The 21,274-nt window shown below is 46.5% G+C and overlaps 1 protein-coding gene across 12 annotated transcripts in view; it reads left to right on the forward strand.

The window, feature by feature from the left end:
* LOC148139809 (uncharacterized) overlaps positions 1-21,274 on the forward strand; it is a 76,763-nt gene that overhangs the window by 35,476 nt on the left and 20,013 nt on the right. For 4 of the 12 annotated variants that reach the window (XR_015753506.1, XR_015753507.1, XM_087980670.1 and 1 more), the window contains 2 exons: positions 8,689-8,904; positions 19,475-19,564. The exons of 2 other annotated variants lie outside the window; for them this stretch is intronic. Coding sequence is in view for 7 of the 10 variants with exons in the window: in XM_087980670.1 (XP_087836796.1) it covers positions 8,689-8,904; positions 19,475-19,552 (294 nt within the window). In the remaining 3 variants the exon portion in view is untranslated. Of the gene's footprint in view, positions 1-8,688; positions 9,498-13,552; positions 14,443-19,474; positions 19,565-21,274 lie in introns of those variants that run through there. 6 more of the 12 variants (XM_087980674.1, XM_087980673.1, XM_087980669.1 and 3 more) reach the window with 4 other exon arrangements.

The raw sequence follows: 21,274 nt of genomic DNA on the forward strand, positions 1-21,274 counted from the left end.
CTGCCACATATTATAAAAGAGGATCAGACGGGGTTTATTAAGGGCCATAGATCATCCAATAATATTAGAAGGGTTTTGAATATGATTCAAGCCTGTCATAAGGGAAAGATACCAGGAGTAGTAGTTTCATTAGATGCGGAAAAGGCATTCGATAGGGTTGAATGGTCATATTTGCTTTACACATTGGAAAGGTTTGGCGTTGGACAGGTGTTTACCAAATGAGTCTCAACATAGTGATCCCAAAGCAGTTGTGATTACCAATGGATTAGGTTTGGATAGCTTCAATGTGGTTAGGGGCTGCCGTCAGGGATGTCCCCTCTCGCCATTGTTATTTACGCTAATAATTGAACCACTAGCAGAAGCTATACGGGCTGATCCTAATATACCGGCCCTGAGGATTGGTACAGGTAAACATAAAATTACCCTTTATGCAGATGATGTTCTTCTATTCCTCAGTAATCCTCTGATGTCCGTACCTCGCCTAATCCAAGTTATTAATACATTTAGCGCATTCTCAGGCTGTAAAATTAATTTTTCAAAATTGGAGGCTATGCCAATGGGTGGCCTTGCTATGATACCCCACTTAGTGGACGGATCCCTTTTTCCCTTTCGTTGGTCCCTGGAGGGCTTCTTATATTAGGCATTTTTATTACCCCAGTATTTGGTCAGTTGTATAAGGCCAATTTTGTGCATTTACTGGAAAGGATAAGGCAGGACCTCCAGCGATGGGGCGACCTTCCAATTTCCTGGTTGGGTAGAATAGCACTAATTAAAATGAATGTCCTGCCCCGTCTCCTATATCCTATGAGAGTGCTTCCGGTGATGCTGCCGAGGCTGGCACTACGTAAATTATATGGCTGGCTGGGTTCCTTTATCTGGAATCATAGATGGCCCCTCATTAAGCTGAAGAAGCTACAGTTTCCACAGGCAAGGGGAGAATTGGACTTCCCAGATTTTAGGAAATATCAGTTAAGTTCCCTATTAAGTTACGTAGCTGATTGGGTCTTTCTGATCCACAATCAATCTGGCTGGACGTCGAGGCCTCTCAAATAAAATACCCACTTATTAACCTTTTATTTTCAGACAAGAGGAAAATCATTACAGATCACTGCAAAAACCCTATAATACTAAACACAATTAAGGCTTGGAATATAATGCGGCAAAATGAGGGTAATTCACATAAAACATCCCCCTATGCACCGATAGTGGGAACATGGGGATTCCAACCTGGGTTTACAGATGCCACTTTTAAACTCTGGAGATCCAGGGGTATCTCATGTCTAGGAGACCTATTTAAAGATGTGGTCCTGATGTCTTTTGAACAGCTGCGTCAGAAATTCAGATTACCTAATGGAGACCTCTTTCGATACTTCCAAATTCGTGACTATATACAGAAGAAGACTACGTTATTAGATAGTCTTCATAAATCAGATAGAGAATGTAGTGTCCTACGACCAGTGGGGGTTTCTTCCGTCAGTACTATTTATCATTTACTATATGATGAAGTATCAGGAGATATGGATAATCTGCTTAAAACATGGGATCAGGATTTGGGACTAGAAATCTCTATAGAAACATGGAATGATATTTGGGAAAACGCTAGAAGAATTACTATCTGTAACAGAACCCAAGCTATTCAGCTGAAGATACTTCATAGGGCCCATACAGCACCGGTTCGATTGGCAAAATTTAAGGCAGGAGCATCTCCAACATGTCCCAAATGTAAAATAGAGGTGGGCACTCACGTACATTGCCTATGGACCTGCCATAAGATTTGTAGATATTGGATTAAAGTAGCAAGTACCCTGACAGAAATTTTAGGAATGGAAATTAAAGTGGACCCTGTATCTCTCCTTTTGGGCTTTTCGAACTTTCCCTCCCTGGACATGTACGGGAAGAGATTATTTTCTATTCTCTCTTTCTGTGCAAGGAAAAATATTTTGGTGAACTGGGTGGCTGAGGACCCCCTTGGACTTTCAAATTGGCAAAGATTAATTATAGAATGTATTCCCCTTGACTTCCTTACAAATATGGTGCACCAAAAGACCGAATTATTTTATAAAATATGGCAGCCCTTCTTGAATTACATAAATACAGATATTTCGGCAATCCTAACAAGGGCTTTTATTTAATTGAGATTACAAACCTGGCTGGTCCGGGGCCCCTTAGGAGAGAAATCCCGCACGAATACTGGTTTTATTATATTTGATGTTAACACATTCCGAGCATGTAAGAAACTTAAATGTACACTCTGGTTAGTTGTAGGTTAGATTAGTAGATAGTTGAGTTCTGTTTTTTTTTCCTTTTTCGGTATTTATTCTTTCGTTAAATTTTGGCTATTGTATATCAATGTTTGTATTTGAGAGTTTTGTTTATTTTTGTAAACTTGTAAAAATGTTAAATCTCTAATAAAAATATCTGTAAAAAACACTCACTCTCACTCTATCGCCGTGACCGTGACTCTCACACTCACTTCTTCACCATCATCCTGACCCGCTCACACTCACTCTATCACCGTCACACTGACCCTCTCACACTCACTCGATTTCTGTCATTCTAACTACCTCACACTCACTCTATCACAGTCACGCTGACTCCCCCACACTCACTTCATCACTGTCACGCTGACCCCCACAGACTAACTCCATCACCGTCACACTAAACCACTCACACTCACTCCATCATCGTCACACTGACCCTCTCACACACACTCTATCATTGTCACCCTGCTCCCCTCACACTCACTCCATCACAATCACACTGACGCCCGCACACTCACTCCATCATCGTCACCCTTAACCCCTCACACTCACTCCATCACCCACACCCTTAAACACTCACACTCACTCCACCACTGTCTGACTCTCTCTCACTTACTTCATCACCATCACCCTGACGCCCTCACACTCAGACAATCACTGTCACCCTGACCCCCTCACACTCACTCCATCACCGTCACCTTTAACCCCTCTCACTCACTTCATCACTGTCACTCTTAACTCCTCACACTCACTACATCCACATCACACTTAACCCCTCGCACTCACTCCATCAATGTCACCCTGACCCCCTCACACTCACTCCATCACTGTCACCTTGACCCCCTCACACTCACACCCACTCCATCACCTTCACTCTTAACCCCTCACACTCACTACATTCACGTCACACTTAACCCCTCACACTCACTCCATCAATGTCATCCAGACCCACTCTCACTCACTCCAACGCCGTCACCCTTAACCCCTCAACCTCACTCCATCACTGTCACTCTTAATCCCTCACACTCACTCCATCCACGTCACACTTAACCTCTTACACTCGCTCCATCAGTGTCACCCTGATCCCCTCACACCCACTCCATCACCGTCACCCTGACCTCCTCACATTCACTCCATCACAAGCACACTGACCCTCTCACACTCACTCCATCACTGTCACCCTGATGCCCTCAAACTCCCTCTATCACCTTCACCCTGACCCCTTCACACTCACTCCATCACCTTCACACTGACTGCCTCACACTCATTCTATCACCGTCACCCTGACCATCTCACACTCACTCCATCACCGTCACCCTGACTCATTCACACACACTCCATCACTGTCACCCTGACCCCCTCACACTCACTCCATCACTGTCACCCTGACCCCCTCACACTCACTCCATCACCGGCACACTGATCCACTCACACTCACTCCATCACCGTCACCCTGACGCCCTCACACTCATTCCATCACCCTGAACCTGACCCCCGCAAACTCACTCTATCACCGTCACCCTGACCCCCTCACACTCACTCCATCATTGTCACCCTGGCCCCCTCACACTCCATCATCGTCACCCTGACCCCCTCACACTCACTCTATCCCCATCACACTTAACCCCTCACACTCACTTCATCTCCTTCACTCTTAACCCCTCACACTCACTCCATCAATGTCACCCTAACCGCCTCACACTCACTCTATTACCGTCACGCTTAACCCCTCACACTCACTCCATCGCTGTCACCATTTATCCCTCACACTCACTCCATCACTTTCAACCTGACATTCTCACACTCACTCCATCACCAGCACACTGAAACCCTCACACTCCCTCCATCACTGTCACCCTGACCCCATCATACTCATTCCATCACCATCACCCTGACTCCCTCACACTCACTTCATCACTGTCACCCTGATCCCCTCACACTCACTCCATCATTGTCACCCTGACCACTTCATACTCACTCCATCACCGATGCACTGACGAACTCACACTCACTCCATCACCGCCACGCTGACCCTCTCGCACTCACTGCGTCACTGTCACCATGGCTCCCCTCACACTCATTCCATCATCGTCACCCATAACCCCTCACATTCACTCCATCCACGTCACACTCAACCCCTCACACTCTCTTCATAATGTCACTCTGACCACCTCCCACTCACTCCATCAATGTCACCCTACCCCCTCTCACTCACTCCATCACCGTCACACTGACCCCCCTCACACTCACTCCATCCTCGTCACATTTAACCCCTTCACACTCACTCCATCAATGTCACCCTGACCCCCTCACACTCACTCCATCACCGTCACCCTGAACCCCTCACCCTCACTCCATCACCGTTACACTGACCCTCTCACACTCACTCGATCTCTGTCATCCTAACCCTCTCACACACGCTCAATCACTATCACACTGACCCCTTACACTCACTCAATCACCGTGACACCCTGACCCGGCACACTCACTGTCTCAGAGTCACCATGACGCACACACACTCACTCCATCACTGTCACACTGACCCCCTCACACTCAATCCATCACCGTCACCCTGAGCCTCTAACACTCACTCCAAAACCATCACCCTGACGGCCTCACACTCACTCCATCACAATCACCCTGACCCCCTCACACTCATTCCATCACCGTCACCATGACTCCCTCACACTCACTCCATCGCTGTCACCCTGACCACTTCACACTCACTCCATCCCGACACACTGACCGCCTCACGCTCACTCCATCACCGTCACCCTGACTCCCTCACACTCACTCTGTCACCGTCAAACTGAGCCCCTCACTCTCCCTCCATCACTGTCACCCTGACCACTTCATACTCACTCCATCACCGACGCACTGACGAACTCACACTCACTCCATCACCGGCACGCTGACACTCTCACACTCACTCAATCACTGTCACCCTGGCCCCCTCACACTCACTCCATCATCGTCACTCAACCCCTCACACTCACTCCATCCATGTCACACTCAACTCCTCACACTCTCTTCTTCAATGTCACCCTGACCCCCTCACAATCACTCCATCACCGTCACCCTGACACGCTCACACTCATTCCATCACTGTCACACTGACCCCCTCACACTCATTCCATTACCGTCACACTGACCCTCTCACACCTCTCCATCACCGTGACCCTGACCTCCTCTTGGCTGATCATCCACAATCAGTATCCTGTTCCTGCCTTATCCCCATAACCCTTGATTCCATTATCTTTAAGAGCTCTATCCAAATCTTTCTTGAAAGTATCCAGAGGCTTGGCCTCCACAGCCTTCTGTGGCAGAGCATTCCACACACCCCCTCACACTCCACCACCATCACACACACTGCCCCACATCACCCCCATTGTCATGCTCACACCCACACTCTCTACCAACCTCACACACATTGCGCCACACCATCCCCACCATCACGTCCCCCCCACACACTCCACCACCATCTCACACACCGCCCGACACCACCCTCACCGTCACGCTCACCCCCTCACACTCCACCACCATCACACACACTCGCCCACACCACCCCCACCTTCACGCTCACCCCCTCATACTGCACCACCCTCACACTGCACCACCCTCACACACACTGCCCCACACCACCCTCACCGTCACGCTCACCCCCACACACTCCACCACCCACAAACAAACTGCCCTACAACTCCCCCACCTTCACGCTCACTCCCTTACACTCCAGCACCATCACAGGCACTGCCCCACCCCACCCTCACGGTGATGCTCACCCCCAAACACTCCACTACCCTCACACACGCTGCCCCACACCACCCCCATTGTCATGCTCTCACCCACTGCCCCACTACACCCTCACCGTCGTGCTCACACCCACACTCTCTACCAACCTCACACACATTGCGCCACACCATCCCCACCGTCACGTCTCCCCCACACACTCCACCACCATCACACACACTACCCCACTCCACGCCCACCGTCACGATCATCCCCACACACTCCACCACCCTCAACCACACTGCGCCACACCTCCCCCACCATCACGTTCATACCACACACTCCACCACACTCACACACACTGCCCCACATCACCCTCACCGTCACGCTCACCCCCACACAGTCCACCAGCATCACACACACTGCCCCACCCCACCCCCACCGTCACGCTCACCCCCTCACACTCTACCACCCTCACACATACTGCCCCACACCTGCCTCACCCGTCACGCTCACCCCCACACACTCCCCAACCGTCACATTCACTCTCCTGCACAGTCACCCACCATCACACTCACTCCACCACACAATGCCCCACTGTCATGCTCACCCTGCACAAAGCCTCACCACCACTCACTGAAATACACTCTTCCCCACTGTAACACTCACTCCCCCCCCTCCACACACAGCCCCATCCTGATTCTCAGACCCCATGCACTCCCCCCACCACCACGCTCACTCCCTCACACATTCCCCCATTATCCCGCTCACTCTCCCACACAATCCCCCACCATCACGCACACTCCCCCAGCATCACGCTCATTGTCCCACACAATTCTCCACCATCACGCTCACTCCCTCGCACACTCCCCCAGCATCCCGCTCACTCTCTCACACAATCCCCCACCATCACGCTCACTCCCTTGCACACTCCACCATCATCCCGCTCACTCTCCCACACAATCCCCCACCATCACGCTCACTCCCTCGCACACTCCCCCATCATCCTGCTCACTCTCCCACACAATCCCCCACCATCACGCTCACTCCCTCACACACTCCCCCAGCATCACGCTCACAGTCCCACACAGTCTCCCACCATCACACCCCTCACTCACCTTAAACTGAGCTCCTGCCTGTGAAAACTGACCCAGTTGATCCCCTCTAAATGGATTTTAACCCCATCCCCATTCTATTCCCTGAGTAACAGACAATATGTCCCACACAATGTGTTCTGTTTGTGATATCCTGTTGTACCAGTATCAGCCACAGCCTACGGTGCCACTCCACCTGTTACCCACTAGTAATAGCTCGTGTTCTCACACCCACTATCCCCCGAGCAATGGCGTTTGGCCCAAGCTCCATACTGTTGCCCTAGCAATGGCCTGATATGTCATCCCAATCTCTGTTCCCTAACATCGGCCTGAAGATCGGCATCCCTCTTCTGTTCCCCCAGCACCGAAGAATTCCAGGAAGACAGTAACATTGGGAGGTTATGATCGCAAGATGGAGAGAGAGTGAATGAGATTGGGGAAGGCAACGACAGTGGAATTGTGTGTAAATGGGAAAAGGAGAGAGAAATAGCAGTGCATTGTGAGAGTGGGAGGGATATATGGAGGGAGAGTGACAAAGGGAGCAAGGTGAATTCTGCTGAGTGCCAAGTTAGAATGGGAGACCCAGAAGGGAAAGTAAGGACAGAGGGATTTAAACCCAGCTCCTGAGCTCAGGGCGCAGTGCCCTCCCCTTCCCTGAGGACCAGGACTTGGAGCTGAGTCTGCCTCTCTCCAGCTCAGCTTCTCCAACACAAAGACACACAACAACATCGGTCACTCTGCTGCTTGGCACGCTTTAATCAACATTTTTATTGTGTACAATACAGTCAGTGGGATGGTACCTTTTCTCACTGGCCCCTGAGTTGTGAGAAACATTGAAATGTTTCCCTGTAACCCCCCTCCCACCCCGTGGGATAAGGATGGACAAACCAGTGTTACCCTCAGTCTGTTACCATAGCGACAGGTTGCTCCATCGCTGAAACACTGAACTGAAATGAGAAAATCCCGGATGGATTGATTAATGAGGGAATTTGATTGATGGATGGATATGGGTGAAGGGATATTTCAGCACATTCTTCAGCTGCTGCCTGAACTTAGTCTGGGTCACGGCATAAATCGCGGTGTTTGTGCAGCAACTGAGGAGCTGCAGCATGAAGCCCAATTCCTGCACAAAGTCATGGAGATACACAGACCAATACCCAAAATACCACATCCGGTTCAATATAGAATACAGCATTAACGTTGACCATAACAGAATGAAATTGGCCGAGATCACAAACAGTAAAATGATGGATTTTTTTTCGGTTTCTCATTTCTGTGTCAGACCGAGCGTCCCCATTGGTGTGAGCACGGAGTCTCCTGCGGGCTCTGCTGGTCACTAAAATGTGTCTGACGGTGAGAACATTGAGCAGCAGAATCAGGAGAAATGGGACACACGGGGTTAGAATGTGGTGGAGGAACTCGATTGTGACCCAGACAATGGAGGATACAACAGCGACTGTTACATCACAAAACCAGGGGCGGTTCTCCAGCCAATACTGAGCCGTGAGCATAAAATACCAGGAAATGTTCTTTAAACAGCTCAGCACAGTCACTGCTCCCAGAACCACAGCCGCCGTTTTCTCACTGCAATATTTACTTTTCAGCTTCTGGCAACAAATGGCCACAAACCGGTCAAAGGTGAAAGTGACAGTGAACCAGACAGAGCAGTCAGTGGCTGCATAAAGCAGGATGGCGTGGATATTACACACTGGGACGGAGTCCATCAGGAAATAAAACTGTTCCAGATAAACAATGCGAATGTGTCTCAGTATCAGGTCGAGGATAATGACCAGGAGATCCGCCGCTGCCATGGCACCCAGGTAACGCCTGACACATGGAGACAATCCACAATCTTTATAAAGCAGGACATAGATGGTCACTATGTTAACTGTGAGGAAGGAAAGGCAAAGGGACCCGTTTGATCTGGGACCCAGTGAGATTTTCTAATGTGTCCCTGTATTCAGGGATTTATTAAAATAATTGGAGCTGGAATAACAAATGGGAAGTTCAGAATTACTGACAAAAATGTGACATACACCACAAGAAACCCTCCCTCCCCAAACACTCAAAGACACATCCATAAGGGCAGATGGTTTCTAGAACATTCCCACACTCTCGCTCACTCGAGAGCAGACACAGGTCACTCCTTCCCAGTTCCTAATACGGAGGGTGAAAATGTTGCTGTCCTGAAGGATTCTCTCCCAGTTTCCTGAAGACAAACGGAGTTTGGGGATTTCTGTATTTTGGTTAAAATTGTGGTCGATCCTGTGTCGGGAAGAAATGTAAACGCAGGGAAAACGTATTCACCCCTTTAACTGCCTGAGGGGCCTTCGGAACAGTGTCTCCTTCTGCCTGGAATGAGATCTCTTCCCTCGGGATCTTATCGTTTGTTCAATTCACTGATGTCCGGCCGTTTGCAAACCATGTCAGGGACAGAACGTTCCGGGGAGTGTCGGTTATAGAATGTTTGGGACAGAATGTTCTGGGGAATGTCAGTTATAGAATGTCGGGGACAGAATGTTCTGAGGAATGTCAGTTATAGAATGTCAGGGACAGCACGTTCCGGGGAATGTCAGTTATAGAATGTCAGGGACAGAATGTTCTGGGGAATATCAGTTATAGAATGTCAGGGACAGCACGTTCTGGGGAATGTCAGTTATAGAATGTCAGGGACAGAATGTTCTGAGGAATGTCAGTTATAGAATGTCAGGGACAGAATGTTCTGGGGAATGTCAGTTATAGAATGTCAGGGACAGCACGTTCTGGGGAATGTCAGTTATAGAATGTCAGGGACAGAATGTTCTGGGGAATATCAGTTATAGAATGTCAGGGACAGCACGTTCTGGGGAATGTCAGTTATAGAATGTCAGGGACAGAATGTTCTGGGGAATGTCAGTTATAGAATGTCAGGGACAGAATGTTCTGGGGAATATCAGTTATAGAATGTCAGGGACAGCACGTTCTGGGGAATGTCAGTTATAGAATGTCGGGGACAAAATGTTCTGGGGAATGTCAGTTATAGAATGTCGGGGACAGAACGTTCCGAGGAATGACAGTTATAGAATGTCAGGGACAGCACGTTCTGGGGAATGTCAGTTATAGAATGTCAGGGACAGAATGTTCTGAGGAATGTCAGTTATAGAATGTCAGGGACAGCACGTTCCGGGGAATGTCAGTTATAGAATGTCAGGGACAGAATGTTCTGGGGAATATCAGTTATAGAATGTCGGGGACAAAATGTTCTGGGGAATGTCAGTTATAGAATGTCGGGGACAGAACGTTCCGAGGAATGACAGTTATAGAATGTCAGGGACAGCACGTTCCGGGGAATGTCAGTTATAGAATGTCAGGGACAGAATGTTATGGGAAATGTCAGTTATAGAATGTCGGGGACAGCACGTTCTGGGGAATGTCGGTTATAGAATGTCGGGGACAGAATGTTCCGGGGAATGTCAGTTATGGAATGTCGGGGTCAGAACGTTCCGGGGAATGTTATTTATAGAATGTTGGGGACAGAACGTTCCGGGGAATGTCAGTTATAGAATGTTGGGGACAGAATGTTCTGGGGAACTCCTTGAGCTGTCCATCACCTTTCCCCCCTGTTTTAAAAAATTCTCAAGGTCAGGTTCGTAGGAGAGTAGTCTGACACAGAACAAACGACCAAGAGGCGAGTCTGCTAGAATATGGGCACTTTATTCCCCGCAGCGTCGCCACAACCAACGGGTCTGGCTTATACTCACTCTACATGTTACCGGAACTGGGAGCCGTCAGTTCTCGTAGAGCGGTTGCCAACAACCCACGCTCGGCGGTTAAACGTAACCCCGGAGCAGACTCACCGAACTGGAGACTTTTCCAGCTGATATTCTCTTTTCCAGATATAAACATTCATGTGAACAGCAGAGCAAGGCTAAAAAACACATTCCATTCTGGTTACATACAGATAAGAAGATTCACACGGGGAGGTGTGTAATAAGATTCACACGGGACTAAGCAACACCTCCATTCCGGTTAGATTCACACATGTATTGGGACATAATTTTTAACCGTTTCACCACACCCCCTACCCACCCCACCAACATTATGAACTGTGCCGGGAAACACTGTAACCTTAATGGGGTGAGAGGCAGAGGGTCCAATCACAGGAATGGGAACTAAAGGCATTCAAAGTTTGTGAGAAGATTTGTAGATCGGGTGCTCGTTGCTGTGGTTCTGTTCGCCGAGCTGGAAGTTTTTGTAGAAGATTTGTAGCTCGGGTGCTCGTTGCGGTGGTTCTGTTCGCCGAGCTGGAAGCTAGAACTAAAGGCATTGACAGATCAGCTGAAAGGGTGAGATATACCACATTCTCAATCCACCTCACAGAACCAGCCTAGACACCATCAACCCAGAGGAGATATCCGTTCACCGTGGAACACGGTGTAGACCAGGCCAGTGTACTGCTCAGTACAACCTAGCAATCTGTCCAGATTCATCCATTACACTGGTCAATACAACCCATCAATCTGTCCAGAGTGGAGCACTGCACAGACCAGATCAGGGCATTGATCGATAAGCTCAGACCATATATCTGTCCAGCACTGGGAGCTGTGCAGACCACAGCAGTGCATTGATCTATAAACCCAGACTAGATATCTGTCCAGCACCGAGAGCTGTGCAGACCACAGCAGTGCATTGATCTATAAACCCGGACTAGATATCTGTCCAGCCCGATTCTCCCACTCATCGTGGCTGGAGGTACACACCATCGCCTGGTTATACCTGGATATTCCGTGATCCCTGACACTGGCGCCATCTTTAAAAGGCAAATGAGCACACAGTTGAGCTTTCTTATTTGGGAACTGGCCTGCACAGTTTACCCTGAGCATGGGGGATAAGGTACAATTACACCACGGTTTGTCGACAGGGGCACGGAGGTCCTGGTACAGAGGGGGACCATTCTCTTCCCAGAGGGGGGCACACCACCAGACCCACCGAGCATGGTCTGAGCTCCCCACTCAGCTCAGTGCAGTATCTGCTGTCTGTAGAAATGCCCAGCAACACAGGACAAGCATCAATAACCTTCCCCGTTCTGTCAGGATAAGGATCGCTGTATTCTCTCTGCACCCTCACACTCACAGATATCTGTTATAGCACCGGCCTCCGAACAAGGCTCATGCTCTACCACTCTCACTACTGCATGCAGCACCTCTCTGTCTCTGTCACTCTTTCTCTCCCTTCCCCCCCCTCTCTCTCTCACCCTTCCCCCCCCCCCCTCTCCCTCCTCTCTCTCACTCTCCCTCCCTCTCTCCCTCCACTTTACCTCCCACACCAATAACACTGCCTGGATACAACACTGTCGACTGACTCCCTCCGGACACCTCACCAAATCTCCCCCCACCCTCACCCACACCGACACTAACAGTAGGACCACCCACTCCCACCCTCACTCCCTCCATCCATTTCTCCCATTCGAGGAGAAACAGGAATAGGACAGAAAGGGCCAAGCCGGGTGGTGGAGTGCCCGATATCAGTTCCCTCACTCCCCCACCCCCCACTCCCCGCCATGTGGGGAGGACCCTGGTAGGAGCTGGAGAGGACCGGGACACCTCGTGTGGAGATTCTGAAACATCCACGTCCCACCGACTGAGTAAGGAGCAATGTTCAGTGAAGGGCAATTCTCACTTTAAACCCATTGGCAGCTCCATTTCCCCCCGGCACAACTTAGAAGCTGTAGCCCTGATGCCATCTCCCATTTGTGTCGAGCTGGCACGGTCTCGGTGGACAGGAGGGTGGGCTCACAACACATCGTCACCCCCACCTCCCAGGAAGGTAGCACAGAGACTCCCTCCTACACCTCCCCCTGGAAACAGCTCAGATACTGAAACTAATCTGTGATAGTTACTGCTCTCCTCATTTGTCCTGACATCTTCAACAATCTGTGCTCATATACATGCAACGTTCTCTGCTCCTGCCCCCCCCTCCCTTTATAACGGTGCAGCCTGTTTTGTTTTGTCTTTCATTGTCCTTCCTACCAAAGTGCATCACCTCACACTGCTCTGCATTGATATCCACCTGTGTGAAAATTACACCAATGAGTGATTTTACTGTTAGAGTTCCACACGGTCCTCCATAGCCTTCAGAGTTCTTCCAGTTTCGGTGCCATTTACAAACATTGAAATTGTCATAGCATCACAGACCCCAAGAAACAACTGAAATCCTACCACACTCTCAAGTGCGAGCAAGTGAAATTCTGATATATTCCCACGGAGGGAATCAAATAATGAAATACTGTCAACAGACCAACAAAAATCCTGATACCCACCAGGCACATTGACAAACCATGGGGCAAGAGAAATCCGGATGTGCTCTGCTTATCTTCATTGACTTCTTGGTATTAATGTTATGAAGTTGAAAGTGTGTACTGAACCTTTAAGAGAGAGTGAATTCGGTTCTGAACTTATCCTCTCTGAACACATCCTCTCATATACACAGGAGCTTCCAAGCAGACACAGAGTGTCAAGGACAACTGAAAATATGTCACAATCTGGCTGTGAAATTGATCCCTGAGTTGGTTGCTCTTTGGACAACAATTGGAATTTTACCAATCCGTTTAAATTATGCCACAGGATACTCGAACCAAATCAAGTATGAATTTATTGGTTTTCGATAATATCCCCAATCTGATGTTGGGGATATTAAGAATGCAGGCATTTTGAAAATTGCAAACAGAGCAAATGCCATCAACACAGATTCAAGAAATTGGAAAACAATCTCTATCAAAGGTACCTTTTCATTTGAAACATATTCATAGTAAAAGAAAGAAGATAACCCAGGGAGATCCACAGCTGAACGAAAACACCAAAAACAACAGCTGCTGTGTGGTTTTGAAATTAAGGTGATGTAATTTTAATAAGTGTCTTATTGAAACAGTATATTGCTATAGGGATTGGGGTCCCAGAGCTGTGAATAGTTGATGCAAAATGTTCACTTTCAGAGTTCAAAAATAAATTGATGTTTTTATTTAAACAGTGGAATTTGGGAGTTCTCTGTCACTCCGATTTTAACAGTTTTTGATGCAAATTGAGCTTTTCTTGGTGTTTAGGTTAAATTACCAGATGAGCTTCACGCCGTGTCCTAACAATTGCTGTGCGTGTATCTGTGTGTCTCCGTGAGGGGCAGGTCCAGCAGTCACTGTGGTGTTTAAAGTGATGCAATACTACCCTCTGCTGGCCTCCCCATGCCACTGCACAGGCATTGGCAGAGGGTGAAAACCAACAGGGATTTATTCAGAGAGGAGGAGGGAGAGGGCAGATGCTCACAGGACCATCCAAACGGATGTCTTATCCATGTACTGATCTAAATGTCCCTTAACCGTTGTAACTGTCACTGCTTTCATCACTTCCTCTGGAAGTTCATTCAACACACAAGCCAGCTTCTGTCTAAAATAATTGCCTCTCATCACTTTTGTAAATCTTTTTTCCTCGCATCTTAAAATGTCACTCAGTTTTGAATCCCCAACTCGAGGGAAAAGACATCAGCCCTTCAGCTTATCTGTACCCCTCATGATTTTATAAACCTCTGTAAAGTTACCCCTTAATCTCATACTCTCCAATGAAAAAATGTCCCAGCCTATCCAGCCTCTTCTTATAGCTCACTCCCTCCATTCCCAGCAAAATCCAGGTTAATCTCTTCTGAACATTCTCCAGCTTAATAATATCAAGATCAATAATATCAAAGTGAATAGTCAAGGTGTTTTCTAAGGGTACGGGGAGTCCAAAACTAGAGGTTTAAGGTAAGAGGTGAAAAATTTAACAGTGACATAAGGGGCATCTTTTTCACCCAGAGGGTGGTGTGCCTATGGAATGAGTGGGCAGGATGACCAGATTGGACACAGTATTCCAGAAGAGGTCTCACCAGTGTCTTATACGACCTCAACATGACGTCCCAATTCCGATACTCAAAGGTCTGACCAATGAAGACAAGAGTGCTATACACCTTCATAACCACACTATTTATACGAGATGCAAATTTTAAAGAATTATACCTGACGGTAAAGGTCTCTGTTCTCCAACACCGCCAAAGGCCCTACTTTTAATTGTATTGGTCCTGCACTTGGTTGATTTACCATATCCAATACCTCGCATTAATTCAAACTAAACTCCATCTGCCACCCCTCAGCCCAGTAAGTGATATTACCACCTTCTCACCTTCCCCGTTTAATTTTACAATTCTCTCCCCCTCTCCAGGAAGCCTGCACACTTCGGCCTTGATTTTCACAAAGACCCTGAGCTTGGTTTGCCTTGTGTGGCTGGGGGAGGAGGGACAGATTGCAGACACAGTCAGTGGGGAGGAGAGGCTGGACAGTAATCAGCGGCCTGGTATCATTTCATGGTTTTAGGAAGAGGGTAGTCACACGTTAGAGGTGGGCAATAGTGATCGTTTTTGGGACCAGAAATTATAGTCTTTTTGGTCTCTGGTGTTCAGTAATAAATATCTATTCGAGACCCATCATTGTGCAGAGTGTGTCTGCATGATTTATGTCCTTAATATTGCAGACTACAGATAATAGCGATTTAAAATAGAAATCAAAGCCAAGCAATTAAAGATGTTGTGGGCGGCACGGTGGCCTCACAGCACCAGAGACCCAGGTTCAACTCCCACCTCAGGCGACTAACTGTGTGGAGTTTGCACTTTCGTCCTGTGTCTGCGTGGGTTTCCTCCGGGTGCTCTGGTTTCCTCCCACAGTCCAAAGATGTGCAGGTCAGGTGAATTCGCCATGCTAAATTGCCCGTAGTGTTAGATTAGGGTATGGGTCGGTGTGGACTTGTTGGGCCGAAGGGCCTGTTTCCACACTGCAATGTAATGTAATCTAAATCTAATGTTCATGGTTTATCTTGATGCAGTCAGCATGTTACAGTTGCGACAAATATCTTGCATTTGTTTAACAATGAAAAGTTTTTTGTGTAGTACAGCAATATTAAACAGATTTTAATAAATCCACACCGACTGAAAGCTGGTAGTTAAAATGTGACCCAAATTCTGGGCATGGATTAGATTTTGCATCATGAATAATGCCCCTGCCTCTGAGCCAGAATTCTGGATTTGATTCTAATTGCTGAACATGTGTGATATTCTCCCTAACTCTAGACCAGACGGTCTGGATTCAAGTCCTACCTGTTGTGGAGGTGTGTTCACAGCATGTCAGAACAGGCTGATGAACAAACACACAGGAGAATAATATGGCAGCTTTGGGCCTATTGCTCTATCTCTGGGCACAAGGTTCTCATTTCAAACCCCACAAAGGTGTTTCATGGTGTGTTTCATCAATCTTTCAAGTTGAATTCTAAAACAATATTTCAGCTTGTGTGAGAGATTACCATGAGTGGATGGAGAGTAAAACAGAAAAATGTCTCTGTTAAGAAGATGGTGATTTGGTGTCATCCTCTCAGAGTGTTGTGTCTTTGTACAATTCTCTTCCCAGATAGCGATGGAGGATAAGGCATTGAATATTCCTAAGGCAGAGACAGGCAGATTCTTGACTAAGAATGATGCACGAACATTGTAAGGGCAAATGAGGAATGTGCGATTGAGGTCACAATCAGATCATCCACGACCTTATCACATGATGGAGTTGTTTTGATTCCTTACTCCTGATGCTAGTTTTTACATTTCTGTTGTCTTTAGATACTGAAAATAAAATAACACAGTTCTCACAATTTCAAAGACAGCAACAAACTCTTCAGATCAACAAAATGCCCTTGTTGTTTAATAATTATTAGAAAATCGGATTGTCTTTTTAGTTCATTTGGGATTTTAATGGAGCTAGACCAGCATTAATCACCCTTGAGAAGTTCCAGTCCAGTTGATGTTGTTCCATTCAAGTGGCTGTTGGGAGAGAGTGCCAGCAGTGCATCTCATGTGCCGGTTTAACTGGGAGTAAATATTACTGGTGAGGAACAGCTCGCAGGAATACAGACTCTTTGTAAATACAAATATATGGGAAGGAATTTATTAGTCTTCAAGGAAATAACAACCTTACATGAGAAGTCTAAATAATAATGAAGCGAAGTCTGTTTCTATGTTATTGGTGAACTTAAAATAATGGTGTCAAACAGCTGGAATAATGTTGATGCTGTGTTGGAGGATTCTTACACTGAGCATGTGAATTATCTTGGATGATTTCAAGATGGCTGGGCTGTCCTAGGTTGAGTAAGTGCTGATACTCCATGGGATGATGCTTGTTTGTAATCTCACCACTTACTGAGCATAGTTTGTTGGAACAAACCAAGTCCAATTGGTTGCTGCTTCAGAATATATCAGACATTTCATGGCTGCCACCACATGGAATCATGTAATAAAGACAAGGCCCGTAGAGTCTGCACCACCCAGTGCTGACACAAGTGTTTTATAATGTTTGTGAGGTTACCTCCCAGGCAATGCATTTTTGACACATATCATGCTCTGGGTTCGAAACAGATTTCACAAATCCTCTGTTAGTATATTCTCTTTGACTTCAAGCGTATTTCCCATTGTTTTTGACCCTTTGACTAAGGGGAATAGTTGTTGTCTGTTCACTCGTCCCATACCTCTTATGCTATAATACACCTCTGTCAAGTTCATCCCTCACCTTTCTCTGCTCCAAAAGCAAATCTAACCTATCTTCATGGTTCCAAAGTGCAGCATCTCACATATTTCAGTGTCACCTTTTATCAGTCATTGATCTGGCCATCTGAAAATCTGTTTGTACCCTCCTGTAACCAACACGTTCCTGCTCACTGTGACCCACCTGGATAATCATTGTGTTTTCTACAACATTGTTTATCATCCTCTAACATCCCCCCCCCGACATATACCACATTCTTATCATCACAATTTATGAATTTCAGAAACAAACCTTAATTTTCTTCCTGTTCTACCGATTGGTTGCAGAATTGGGAATTCCAGTCTCTTGTTTTTCCTATTTTGGTGAATTTACACCGTGAATCAGTTGTGGTCTTTTGTGAGGGAGCCACAAACAGTATTTTGGACATGGAGCTGAATTCTGCTTTTATACTCCGCCCCTCTGCATGTATTATTCATAATGCTTGGACATAATTAATCTTGGACTAGCGTTTGGCACCTTGCCCTGCAACATTTCCATTTTATGTGGGTCTGTAGTTTATTCTTTACAACATTCGCTGCAATAGTCAGAGCTGAAAGAACTTTTTCATCTGCAGATGGACACAGGCTCATTCATTATTTTTGTTTCTAAGAGCTAGAGCAATGATGATAAAGATTGAATTAAATTCTGGATTATAAACACACTATAGAAGATCAATTCACGTTCTCATTTCTACACTGACTTGGAAGCAAATTAAAGGAACAAACACCCACCGTTCAGAATATTGTTTGAAAAGTGATGTCATGTTGAAATAATGCATTAAGGAAGACCATGCATCAATTTTCTTTTGAATATTGCGAGGACATTGTTCAAGCAAACAGTGTTCTTGTCTGTTGCTCCTTATTCTTTCACCTGATCTGCCTGTGTAGTTTGAGGTGAGATCAGAGTGACTTCCCTTTCAATCGAAGCAGGACTTGACTGAAGGTGGAATCAAGGACCCTGAGCAAAACTGTGATTAATGGGAATTCGAGAACATTCTGCACTGGGAACGGGAACAAGAGAAAAATCAGTCTCTGAAAGGTATCTTCCAAGTTGCATGTCATCCTGACTAGGGACTAATTTGCTGATCCTTCACAAGTATTTGTTAAAATTCTTGGAATGCCCCTACAAACAGCTCTGTCTGGATCTGCATCACTTTGGATTGAAGAGGTAAAACAGGGCAACTCTGTGTCGCTTATTGCAGAGCCATTGGGAATGACAAATAATGTCTGCCCTTGCTAGTGCCTTCCAAAACCCTGGATGAATATGTCTTGTTAAAAAATACAAAGATATTTTATGTTTTCATAAATATATGGAAACTCTCGGAAAGGTAAGATATTGCTGGATGAGTATGATGCCAGTGACATCAGGAGCATGATAAGACATTGTTAATAATTGGGATCAGTACTTCAATCAGTTACTTTCAGAGGATTGATCATGTGATGTCATGACCACCGAGTTCAACATTTTCATAATGCATTATGACAATGGCAATAAACTATCGGTATTTGGGGAGCTGTCAGGCACATAGTTTTTCATTTTTCATTCAAAAACCATAACCAAGTTCTAGAGCGTCAACAGAAATGGCAGCTTTGCTGTTCCCTTTCAGATCAGACAAATATCCACTGTCCAAAAGAGTAACTAAGTTGAAAGTGCAGGAAAACATTTGCAGGTTCTGAGCAGAGAGAAACACAATTAACTTTTTGATTCCAATATGAGTTTTTCAGAAGAGGATCATATCAGACCTAATATGCTGCCTCTGTTTCTACCTCCAGATCCTGACTCATCTGTGGTGTTTTGTTGCTGTTTACTGTTTAGAACATAGAACAGTACGATGTTGTGCCGACCATTGATCCTCATGTGAGGTAAACTTAATGTACAAACTCTCAAATTTCTGTGACCATACGCATGTCCAGCAGTCTCTTAAATATCCCCAATGACCTCACTTTCACAACTGCTGCTGGCAACGCATTCCATGCTCTCACAACTCTCTGCGTAAAGAACCTGCCTCTGACATCTGCTCTAAACTTTCCGCCAAACAGCTTAAAACTATGACCCCTCGTGTTAACAACTGCTTCCCATATCATTATCTTGTACACTTCAGTTAGATCCCCTCTCTTCCTTCTTTTTTCCAACGAGAAAAGTCCGAGCTCAGTTAACCTCTCTTCGTAAGATAAGCCCTCCAGTCCAGGCAGCATCCTGGTAAACCTCCTCTGAACCCTCTCCAAAGCATCCACGTCTTTCCTATAGTAGGGCGACCAGAACTGGACACAGTATTCCAAGTGAGGTCTAACCAAAGTTTTATAGAGCTGCAACAAGATCTCACGGCTCTTAAACTCAATCCCCCTGTTAATGAAAGCCAAAACACCATATGCTTTCTTAACAACCCTGTCCACCTGGGTGGAAATTTTAAGGGATCTATGTGCGTGCACACCAAGATCCCGCTGTTCCTCCACACTGCCAAGAATCCTGCCTTTAATCCTGTACTCAACTTTCAAGTTCGATCTTCCAAAATGCATCACCATCGCATTTATCCAGGTTGAATTCCATCTACCACCTCTCAGCACATCTCTGCATCCTGGCAATGTCATGCTGCAGCCTACAACAGTCCTGCATACTGTCAATGATACCTCCAACCTTTGTGTCCTCTGCAAACTTGCTAACCCATCCTTCAATCTCCTCATCCAAGTCATTAATAAAAATTACAAAGAGTAGAGGCCCAAGAACAGAGCCCTGTGGAACACCATTCACCACTGACCTCCAGGCAGAATATTTAACTTCCACTACCACTCGCTGTCTTCTGTCGACCAGCCAATTCTGTATCCAGACAGCTAAATTTCCCTGTATCCCATTCCTCCTGACCTTCTGAACGAGCCTACCATGGGGAACCTTATCAAATGCCTAACTGAAGTCCAGATACACAACATGAGCTTGACCCTCATCAACTTGTCTAGTAACATCCTCAAAGAACTCAATAAGATTTGTGAGGCATGACCTGGCCCTCACAAAGCCGTGCTGACTGCCTTTAATCAAGCCATGCTCTTCCAGATGGTCATAAATCCTATCCCTCAGAATCCTTTCTAACACCTTGCAGATGACAGACGTGAGACTGACTGGTCTGTAATTTCCGGGGATTTCCCTATTTCCTTTCTTGAAGAGAGGAATTACATTTGTCTCCCTCCAGTCCTCTGGTACTAATCCGATGGAGAGCGAGGATGCAAAGATCTTCGCAAGCGGCGAAGCAATCACATTTCTCGCTTCCCATAGCAGCCGAGGACAAATCTGGTCTGGCCCTGGCGACTTGTTAATATTAATGTTTGTCAAAAGTTTCAGCACATCAGCTTCCTCAATCTATCTGTTGCAGCATGATTACCTGCTCCTCAATGGTTTCATTCACTACAAGGTCATTTTCTTTCGTAAGGACAGAAGCAAAAAACTCATTTAGAGCTTCCCCATCCTCCTCAGACTCTATACGCAAGTTCCCTATGCTATCTCTGATCGGCCCTACTCTTTCTTTGATCATTCTCTTATTCCTCACATATGTGCAAAATGCCTTTAGATTCTCCCTAATCCTT

The sequence above is a fragment of the Chiloscyllium plagiosum genome, unplaced genomic scaffold (assembly GCF_037043375.1).
Source record: "Chiloscyllium plagiosum isolate Xiang-an unplaced genomic scaffold, Cpla_swu_hap1 HiC_scaffold_37, whole genome shotgun sequence".
NCBI classification, from domain to species: domain Eukaryota; kingdom Metazoa; phylum Chordata; class Chondrichthyes; order Orectolobiformes; family Hemiscylliidae; genus Chiloscyllium; species Chiloscyllium plagiosum.